This window comes from Solea solea, chromosome 12 (assembly GCF_958295425.1).
Source record: "Solea solea chromosome 12, fSolSol10.1, whole genome shotgun sequence".
Taxonomy (NCBI): domain Eukaryota; kingdom Metazoa; phylum Chordata; class Actinopteri; order Pleuronectiformes; family Soleidae; genus Solea; species Solea solea.
Genome location: NC_081145.1, coordinates 20,994,705 through 21,005,702, shown reverse-complemented (window position 1 = coordinate 21,005,702; position 10,998 = coordinate 20,994,705). Strand labels below are relative to the sequence as shown.

General features: G+C 40.4%; 1 protein-coding gene across 5 annotated transcripts; it reads left to right on the top strand.

Moving 5' to 3' along the window:
- Nucleotides 1–251: 251 nt before the first annotated feature.
- On the top strand, nt 252–10,761 carry LOC131470503 (acyl-coenzyme A thioesterase 5-like). Of its 5 annotated transcripts, none has more exons than XM_058646371.1 (11): nt 252–1,022; nt 4,104–4,305; nt 4,402–4,501; nt 4,594–4,784; nt 4,879–5,048; nt 7,225–7,344; nt 8,399–8,481; nt 9,351–9,444; nt 9,586–9,666; nt 9,843–9,984; nt 10,084–10,761. In XM_058646371.1, exons 1-11 carry the CDS (start codon nt 837–839, stop codon nt 10,206–10,208), a joined length of 1,494 nt encoding a protein of 497 aa, XP_058502354.1. In that variant the 5' UTR covers nt 252–836; the 3' UTR covers nt 10,209–10,761. The 5 variants fall into 5 exon arrangements, with proteins under 5 accessions (XP_058502354.1, XP_058502357.1, XP_058502358.1 ...); XM_058646374.1 differs by having other exon boundaries at nt 964–1,022; nt 4,082–4,305; XM_058646375.1 differs by lacking the exon at nt 252–1,022 and adding an exon at nt 3,285–3,420 and having other exon boundaries at nt 4,082–4,305.
- Nucleotides 10,762–10,998: the final 237 nt, after the last annotated feature.

The window sequence follows — 10,998 nt, the reverse complement described above, 5'->3', positions numbered from 1 at the left end:
AACATGCCAAGACTCCCCCATATGACGAATGACTAAAACAGTACACTGTATAAGCTGCTACCTCCGTGCACCTTCTCCATATATATTATTGGGTTTTTTAATATTTATGTATCTTTACACAATTAAATAATGAATATATATATATATATATATGTAACATGGTGTATGTGTTGCGCTGTTTTGCACTATTAGAGTACTATAGAGTACTAAATATTTAATTATTTCTTTTTTTTAAATTATTTTATTTGTCTATTCCCACTACCCGTAGAATTGACGTGTGTTACGCAGGAGACGCCGTCAGTGTTGCCAGATTGGGCGGTTTTCCGCCCAATTGGGCTTCTTTTGTTTACGTCAGGCGGGGAAAAAATACATTGGGCGGGTGAATAAAATTTGGGCTGCTTTTGTCCACATTTGGCGGGTTTTTTAATATTGTAAAAACAGCTCTCTCTCTCTCTCTCTCTCTCTCAAATAAATAAATAAATAAATAGTTTAAATAAATAAATAATTGAGGTAGTTGTGGGCTATTCAATCGGCATACGGCAACGTACCGGTCCGTGACGTCAGTTCAGCACTGTAGCCGCGCTAAATATGAAGCGGGTGACCTAGCTAAGCAGCAGCATCATGCCGAAGTGGGGTAAGGGTATAAATATATTAGGCCTACACGGTTAAAAGTGCAACTTTTTACGTGCAGCTGTTATTATTACTAATCTGGGCCTGGCGCTAGGATGCCAGAGGTTCATCTTGCAATTTGTGTAGCCAATGGTTGATTTACTGCGCTCTTGTTGGTTGCATTAAACCTGTTAATCTATCATTTATGTGTGGCTATTTGATGCTATATGAAGCTCTGGATGTCTATGTGTTATGATTTTACGGATTTACACGAGTGTCTGGCAACTTCGTGGTTTGGGCTGGTTTTTATTGGATTGGGCGGGTTCTACGATGTGATTGGGCTGGAAACTGTCAATCTGATCTGGCAACACTGGACGCCGTGTTGCGTTCAATGTACGCCGTTTATTCTACAGGTAGGTCATGGTGGAATGTTGCTCCTTAAACTTAATTATTCTTTTGTGTGGAATGCTGCTTAAAACTCTGCGAGGGAGATTTTATGTTCTCTGTGTTGTAGTAGTGTGATAGGTTTTGTGTGTGATATATTTTAATTACGTTATCCTGAGCAAGCTCTGTGTGTTTTGTTTTGATTTGTGGTTGCTAATTATGTTAGCTCCCGGGCGCTAGCGCATGTTGATGTGCCCGGTGTACTGTACTGTTGCGTTCAATGTACGCCGTTTATTCTACAGGCTGTCGTGGTTACTGTGGTGGTGCTACGAGTAATAAACGGTCTCATCACCATTAACAATCGACTCTGCCTCCCGTGATTCTTTCGGGAGACACACTTCCCCTCGCCGGCAACACCAAAACCTAAACACAACGCAGAGTATCGGCGGGCGGAGTGGCTGCGGCAGAGTGTGGGTTACATATACATCTGCTGCTACTCAAGTATGCAAAATATTTATATACTTAATGTAGACACACTGTTATTCATTGTTTAATATTGAGTTTTATATTGTTTTATATTCTCCGTCCACTAAACCCACCCCTCCTCGACTCTGATCTCTGTACCTCTCTGAATGTAGAGTTTTATTGGCTCGATGGGGTCGATGGTAACTGTTTAGTTATAAAGTTGCCAGAAAAAAATGGTTTGTGAGTCCTACCTTGTGGCTGAAGGGTTTAAAAAAAAATCACATCATAAGCAGAGACATAAAGTACAAACTACTTACTGTACTAGCAGAACAGGATGATGTCTGATGAATGAACACCTCCAACTGTTTAAAAAGTGAAGTGTGTGACCAATGACATGCGAGGACAGACTTGGATCATGTCATTATGTAAAACAAGGACGGGGGCAGACGTTCTAAAGACAGACAGCCAACTGGGTGAGGAAAAAAGTGAACGAATCCGATAGTGATGGGAAGTTCGACTCTTCTTACTGATTCGGATCTTTTACTCTCAGACAGTAAATTAAACTAATCTTCATTTTTACAGCGGTTGGCGCTGTATCCCTCTTGTGGGCGTTGTAAAAAAAAGACTGCGGTTCTCAAACACTTAACATGGTTTGCTTCAGCTGACAAAGTATAATAAACAAAATGCCATAAGCAATTCAAACCATATGAAACCCTAGGAAAGCAAATACACACCTCAATAAAGTGACTTGTGTCCTGTATCCTCTCTGCCATTGTTGTTTAACAGCACAACAGTGACTAGGTAGCTGTCACGTGACCTAAGGACGGACGCTCGCTCAGTTGAGTGAATCCTGAACTAATCATTTCTGTTTCCTTTCCTGCTGAGGTTAAGCAGCTGCCTGCCATCGTGTGGCGAATGAAGGTACTGCATGAAAATGAACGAACGAACCACTCGGTTGAGTCACTCCTGAACTAATCATTTCTGTTTCCTGTCCTGCTGACTGAGCTTATGCAGCTGTCTGCCAAGTGGCGAAGGAAGGTACTGCATGAAAATGAACGAACGAACCACTCAGTTGAGTCACTCCTGAACTAATCATTTCTGTTTCCTGTCCTTCTGACTGAGCTTATGCAGCTGTCTGCCATGTGGCGAAGGAAGGTACTGCATGAAAATGAGCGAATCACTCACTGAGATGACTCATTACTCCCGAGTCATATAAAAGATTAGTTCATTTTGAACGAAACGTTCACGAACGACACATCACTAGAATCCGAAGAAGAAGCAGATATTGGACACAGCGCAGGGTTAGGTTGGTTGTGTAAGGTGCACATGAAAAGAATTAGACTAAAACACAAGGCTCTGAGTGAGACTCAGTGAAGAGCCATTTGGGAGCTGTAAGAGTCGGCTCTTGTTCGGGAGCCGAGCCAAAAGATCCCACTCTTTGAAAAGAGCCCGACTTCCTATCACTACACCGCTGATCTTCCGTCTCCTCCCACAGTAACAGTACCCTGTTTGGACACAAGAAGGCACCATCGAGCCAATAAAACTCTACATTCAGAGAGGTACAGAGATCAGAGTCGAGGAGGGGTGGGTTTAGTGGACGGAGAATATAAAACAATATAAAACTCAATATTAAACAATGAATAACAGTGTGTCTACATTAAGTATATAAATATTTTGCATACTTGAGTAGCAGCAGATGTATATGTAACCCACACTCTGCCGCAGCCACTCCGCCCGCCGATACTCTGCGTTGTGTTTAGGTTTTGGTGTTGCCGGCGAGGGGAAGTGTGTCTCCCGAAAGAATCACGGGAGGCAGAGTCGTTTGTTAATGGTGATGAGACCGTTTATTACTCGTAGCACCACCACAGTAACCACGACAGCCTGTAGAATAAACGGCGTACAGTTGCTATACTTTGACAACGTGCACAAGTAGCATGACGCACTCTACCACAATTTTTATTAGTAGGTTATGGTTTAAATTTTACAAAGTGCGTTTGGACAAAGCTCTTTATGTACTTCATGAATAAGTGGTATAAAGTGCTTTTACTGTGTACTGTAAGTACTTCTTAAGTTTGATAAAATCACAACAAAATAGAAATAAGACAAGGAAATATGAGTATTAACCATATGCAAGACGAACAATACGAAAAACAAGATGAACGACTATAGCTTTTTCTTGTGTGTTCGCATTTGTGTGTACACATTTGTACCGTAAAGGGTCGGTGCACTTCATGTTTAGGAACGGCTGAAACACACACATTACTGCAGTGGCAAATTGCAAAGCAAATTGGTAAACTTAAGAAACTTAAGATGTAGGACCTAGACCTTAAGTTTCTTAAGTTGTTTTTTTTTATACCGGGTTAGGGTTAGGGTTCTGGATCTGCCCAAATAAGTACTGGAACACAGGGAGGCCAAAATTAAGAAATTAACCCCTGGTGTAGGTACTGCGTACCGCCTGCTAATGGTAAAGCTGGACGGGAAGTACTGTACAATAAACTACACAACTGCTGACTTCCGTTGCGGCTTTTATAACTATAAAGTTACACAGTAAATGATTAAGTAAGTTATTATTAGAATTCTTTTGCACTTTATATTTCATATTCATGTTCATGTTTCTGTCCAGTGTTTGTCTCTGGTCTGCTTAGGTCAGAATGGACAGGAAACAAGATTGTGTGAAGCTGTCAGTCCAGCCGTCCAGAGGACTTATGGATGAGAAATTCATTATCCTGGTCCAGAATGTCCCACCTTGTTGTGCGCTGACTGTCCGTGCTTTCAACCAGTGTGATAAAGGCAACAAGTGGGAGGCGTATGGTCACTACACTGCCGATGCCACTGGGACTATGAATGGTTAGTAACTCCAAGACTGAGACCTGGAGAATTCAGGACAATTCATTTGGAAATCATTTTTTACTAAAGTATGGAATTTAACTTTTTATTTTACAGTTGCAGAGGATTTCAGTCTGGGTGGGACATATTCTGGGATTGAACCAATGGGTCTGTTGTGGAGCCTCAGACCAGTTCAGGGCAGCAAACTGGGACAGAGGTACGAGACCAGACCAGAATTATTCAGATGATATACTGCTCACTACACACGAAATTGTCAATATCAGAGCTGACTCTACTGCCACCATGCAGATTGGTAAAGAAGAACACCCAGACTCCCATGGAGGTCACAATCTCAGTGTATCAGGGTCACCAGACTGAAGGGTTCATGAACCAGGTACCACTGGCCTGTGCAGTGGTGGAGCGTTGGTACACGACGCCTGGTGTCCGCAGGATCCCGATCACGGAGGAAGGACTTGATGCAGTCCTCTTCCTTCCACCAGGTAGGACTTGAGTTTTTGATGTTGTCCAAAGGAAATGTATAGGCAACTGCTGCTACTCAACGCTCACTAAAACCTGCTGCTTTTATCTCTTGAGGGCCCGGGCGGTTTCCTGGAGTCTTGGACCTGTGGGGGGCTGGAACAATCTTCGTAGAGTACCGTTCAGCGATGCTAGCATCCCACGGCTTTGCTTCCTTGACTCTCAACTACCTGAAACCTAAAGTCACCTTGGAAACTGGGAAAATGGTGGACAATGAGTACTTTGAGGTAAATGTGATTGTTTCCAAAAAAACTAACAAAAACCTGCACATCTCTGGCATATTATTGCCTTAAAAAACATTGTGGACAAAAATCGTAGCTAATGGCTGCCTGTAAGAAGCCAGTGCAGAGCAACTTGATCAACCTACTGAAATGATGTGTGCATTTACTTGATGGATGGATACAACAATCAAATCGGTTCAGCAGGACTTAACAATCGTATTTTAATAATTTATTAACAGGTTGTTGTTTTTTTTGGGGGGGGGTGCTCTGCCAAAAAGAAACATTCAGCTCCAGGTTCAGTGGAGGCAGTCGGGAGTAACTTTTTGTTAAAAGAGAGATATACAATAAGTAACTTTCTGAAATATCATAGAACCAAACATGTAGTGTTTTAAAGTAAAACCGACTCTGGATGCAGTCGGGTAGTGTGTACTAAATACTGACCCAACTGCAAACACATGCTGCCAACAGCCAATGAAAAAGATTAGGTGGGACACAGGAAGTAGAGTCAGAAGAGGAAGACGTCAGGTTGATATGTTCAGTTGGTTTGACAGTTGGTCGTTGTAGTCTGTGATCCTTCATCAGGCGCAGTCATCAGTCCCCAGGCCTTCAATCTTCATAAAAAAACATCTGTTGAAACCGGTCAGTTATTGTGTACTCAGTCTTTTCAAAGCCTGTAACGACTGTGAAAGTTGTCCCTGGCTTTAGAGAGATTGTTTTTGATAATTACGCAGAAGTCCACAAGGACAAATAGAAGTTGGACACCAGAGCTTTAACTTGTGTCTCTTGGTCCTGGGATTAACCCAAGTCTGTCTTTACTTTACTGAGGAAGACAGTGGTCTTTACTGAGGAAGTACCAGTGGTACACAAGTTTCCTCTGGTGGTACATTTATTGGGGTAAAAACCTGCCTCCTGTGAAAAGTCCGTAGCTGCTCAGCTGCTCGGCTTATTTACACCACTGTATTCTAACGTTGGCGATTATGGTGTTACTTTGAGAGCACAATATTTTCTCAGGTGGTGCTTTGCTATAGTCTACTTACAGAGTGTAATGTAAACAAAAAAATAACATTTGACTGAAGTCTTTATGAATGCTCCCATCATGTAATCAAGTCATAAGACTAAGTTAACTGCCTGACATCAGCATTATGTGTAGCGTCCCCGGCTGAATGATGGTCGAACTCTTTAACTGATGGTTCATAGGCGTTTATTTTTGTGCTGAACAGAAGGTAACGTTGCTCCACTAAAACCTTTGATAACACACTCTGAACACACCATAAGAGCTATGGAATAAAACAAAAATAGTATTACCAACTTCATAATGTTCAACAGTATCCAAAAGTGTGTTTTTAGCCCAATTTAGTTCAATAATAACTTAAAGAATACAGTGTAATAAACAAACAGATTTAACTTGAAATTCAATATTTTAACTGTTATTTCAACCTCTGGAATTGTTATTAATACACCCAAAAATGATGTATAATTTATTTATACTAACAAATCAAGCAACTGAAATAAATGTCCCTTTCAGACCGACAGACATGCCCTACATCGCACCAAAACAGCGTTATTGCTAGCTTAAAATACACTGGAATAAAACAAAGCCAAACTATAGAGGGACATCACATTACTACTAAGCATTAAGTACAACATTAAAACGAAATGATGACAAACCGTGTGCCCTTATCAGCCAGGTGCTAAACGAACTTACAAGTAGACGTTTCTTGTTGTTTTTGAACTTTTAATAGACCCGTTTGTGCCGTGCAAACGCTTGACTATCTGCAGATTGGTCTTTTTTTCTTATTCCGGTTACACTGTATCAAAATAAAAGCACCAACCTAAAAACAGGAAATGACGGTAAAATAAAGGAAACAAGTTAATCTTTCAAAGACATTACTTATGAAATAAATAACTATAGAAACAAAACATTATGAAAATACGCTGTGGCATATTAAAGGTCATTTACATTATGTTCATTAAGCTGCTGTGTAAACTTATTTCCGATGAAAATGGCCGAGGGCCAAAACACCTTTAGAGGCCCCGATGTGTTAGGTTTTTTAAAGGTGTGAAAGGTTTGATACGGCTGAAATTACAAGTTATGAGTACCCACATAGATGACAACTGCTCTCTGTGTTTCACCTGTAACAGTTTGTGCATGTGTGTGTGTGTGTGTGACTTCCTGTTGCAGAGGGCCTATACATTCCTGCAGAAGCATCCTGCGGTCCTCAGCGACCGAATCGCCATGCTGGGAAATTGCTTTGGCAGCAACTTAATCGTCAAAATGGCTTGTTATTTTGAAGTTGTAAAGGTAAAACCAGTAATAATAAATAGATATGTGCATGCAACTGTAGGCTGAGGAGATTCACATGTCGAGATTAATGACGGCACAGAAAGAGGCATGAGCAAGACGTCCGACACAAGAATCAAGCCGAACAATGCCGAACTGTAGCTCAGTTAAAAATGTAACAATCCTAAAAAAATATAGGTTCATCTCTAACAATTACCAGGGAAATGTCTAAAATCTCAATATTTAACATTGAGATATTTAGCATCACAAACCCTGCCGCTGTATTTCAGTCCAGTGACTGTGTCAGACGGAGTCTGTGCTCCGGTCATGGAGGAACTGATTCTAATGATTCAGTTGCACTGAAAACCAAGTCACTCGTTTGTGTGTGCCGTGTGTAAAACAAAGTCATGGCAATTTTATGCAGCCGTGCAGTGCTGACTCTGCCCACATTGAGTAGGTACTATTTTGTAGTGGAAATCCAACCTTAAACCGTGCCGTGCCGAGGCGAGTCAAGGCTACCTGGGACCATAGGTGGAAAAGGGGCTTAACATGCTATTGCAACGACCTGAAGAACTCTGCTGTAATGATCAAATCATTTAAAAGATAATATATAGACAGCTGGATAAACATATTTTATTGATCCTTAAACCAGGAAATTCTTGTGCTACAGCAAGTTGAATACAGCTAATTCCTTTTTACTGCATTCTCAGTGTTTATGACCTAAAGCCTGGTCGTTTTTGCAATAACGTTTGAGGATACATTCAAAGTTCTTGAAATGTTCTAGTTTGGCTGACCATCATGTCTTAAACTACTGATAGGCTGTTGTTTTTCTTTACTTAGTTAAGAGGTTTGTACCATAACATGGATTAGAGTAGTAGTCAAGTAGGGTTTTTCACTATAGTACACCTCTGTACACCACCGAGTTGTGATAAGTTAAGTCTTCACAAGGCTCACCTGTTAACTAGAAACAAATCCAGATGATGATCTCATGAATCGGATTGAGAGATTGACAGAAGTGTGCAGAATAATTACATCATTCAATTTCATAAGTGTGGATAAATGTGTGTGATTCCAGCTCAGGTGTGCAGTGTGTATTAACGCTACCCATGTGCAGCCAGTTGGTGGAACTTTAGAGGACATGGTGAATCACTTGCAGGAGTAAGTTGACCAGTTTTTGTTCACTTGTAGGTTTCTCTTCAGCAACTCAAATCCTTTGTTCCGTGTCCTGAATGATTTCGGCCGCTTCTGCCACTCTCAGGACGAAAACTGAATCTGTGGTGGAACAGATTCATGAAAAATTAACCCTTAGAACACAGAGCTTTTAGGCTGCTTTTTTCCATCACTGTTAAAACATTTTTTTTAATTTTCTCCAACTTTATAAACACACCTGAGCCAAAATTACTCCAAAAATATTTAAAATCAGATTGAATTTGTGAAGTTTGGAAATATGTCAAAGTTCACTTTTTTATTTATGAATAAAAACAAAGGGGAAATAGTCTAATTTTGTGACTTCTGCACAGTTATTGCTACTTTATGTCATTGCCAAAAAATGTGATATAAAATGAATCATAACTTTGACTCAACAGCACATAAGAAGACAAAAACCCCCCCTGCATTTGTAAAGACTAAAGATGTGACTTATAAACACACACCCCCAGGATGTCCATATAAGGAGTTGTGTGTTATTCCCACAGCAAATTATTGTGGCATGGAGCCGTGCCGCCTGAGCACTAAGGGTTAAACATAAAGCTTTTAGACATGTTTGATCTTTGGTGTTGAAATCATCTTCATGTTTTGATAGCCGACAATGAAGACCTGTGTGTTTTTGTTTTTCTTCTTTCTCAGTATCAAACAAGCTTTCCGCCCAAACTAGTCTGCTATTGCACCTTTTTCCAGTCTCTGAGCACACCCCTTTTTTTAATTTCTTCTTTTTATCCACAGATAAATGAATTTACGGATGGCTATTTGGCGATTATCTAACACTTAGATTAGATTAAGTCCTTTTTTTTATTTTCTGGTCCAATCAGTAGGCGAAGCAAGGTTTACCTGAATGAGGAGGAACAGGTGATTGGGCGAGGCTTACTGCTGCCCATCATGACGGACCCATCAACTAAGCTGGACGTGAGTATCAGCAGTACCAGAGTGTTTCTGTCTAATTCTTACTCGGTTCATTTTGTAGTTCTGTAAAAGATTTAGGTTTTAAAGAAATGACTGCAGCAGGTGAATGAATCTTAAATGTCGCTGCTGTTTGTCGCCGAGCAGATGGGGCGACTGCAGTGTCCTCTGTTGCTGGTTGTAGGTGAGGATGATCAGACCATGCCCAGCTACGAGTCTGCAATGGATGTGAGTTGACTGAGCTGATGACTTCCTATGTGAATAAATCACTATTATATCATATCAAATTGCTTTATTTTTACATTCACGTATGCAGGGAAGTTGTTACTTCTAATCAGAATGTTTTTATTCAGTTTGCAGACAATTTGCACATGAAAATATGAGGTTATCCTTTGTTTTTCCAGATGCAGAAGATGATGGAACGAGCAGGAAACAGCCACCTGCTGACTGTCCTGTCGTACCCTAACACCGGGCATGTGATTGAACCTCCCTACATGCCACATACCCGAGCCAGCGTCCTCAGAGTTCCCAAAACAAATGATATATGTAGGTTTTCAAGCTCGGACTGGGATAGTTGTAAACACTAACACACAAACACTCTGTAGTTTTAACAGTTGTTATTTCTGTTGCCTTCTGTCTGTACAGGTATGGCTCTGTTTGGTGGAGAGACGGTGGCACATTGCCATGCTCAGGAAGATGCCTGGAAAAATATACTAGCCTTTCTGAGAGAACATCTGTTTACAGATAGAAAGATTGTTTCTCATCTGTAAACAAGAAGATAACTAATAAAACCTAGTAATAGCATGAAGACCTACTATAAATAGAAAACTACAAGATTTCTTGTTCTTGTTCTTGAAAAAAGTAGAGTCACATTTGGGAGAAAGAACAATATTTCATGGGCTTTTGTTGCTGTCCACACTTTGAAAAACCAATTTGGATTTGCAAAAAAAAAAGAGATTTTTCTCACAGACAAAGTCTTTTTTTGAGGAAGCTTCACTGAAGTCAGACATGAAAGTTACATAATGTGAACAATGACAAGGATAAGTTTTGTTACAGTGGCAGAGTTTGTATTAACACTGAGATTTTTGGGTTGTTTAAGTGGAAAAACTGCAAGTTGTTTTAAGAAGTACACTGTGTTCAGGGGCACACATTAACACACGACTGTGTTAACACCCACTGAAAAACTTTTTTTTTTTGTTCTTTTATTTGTGTGTGTGTGTGGGGGGGGGTATAAGGAATATTTGTGTTTGTAAGTGTGTATGGCTTTAAGTTATTCATGTTTAAAAATAAACAAATGATTGGATAAGCACTGATCACCCCCCCCCCCCATCAATTACAAGTTTTTTCTTTAATTAACAGAATCATTTTGCACCATGAATATGTTTATATTGTCAACTATTTATCATTCCATAGCCAAATAAACACTTTTATTTAGAAATGAGGTGAACAATCATCATAAATATCATTTAACCCTAACCCCGACTGACCATAGGACTTTGTGGCCCCCAGGTCATTACTGGTTTGAGACCTGATGAGGGTCCCCCCAGAGTCTAGGATCTT

Bases quoted from the DNA above. Each gene is read 5' to 3' on its own strand.
- LOC131470503 (XM_058646371.1), top strand. From the start codon at position 837: ATGAAGCTCTGGATGTCTATGTGTTATGATTTTACGGATTTACACGAG. The intron at 5,049-7,224 runs GTAAATGTGATT...TTCCTGTTGCAG, and splicing joins TGGACAATGAGTACTTTGAG to AGGGCCTATACATTCCTGCA. The intron at 8,482-9,350 runs GTAAGTTGACCA...TGGTCCAATCAG, and splicing joins ATGGTGAATCACTTGCAGGA to TAGGCGAAGCAAGGTTTACC.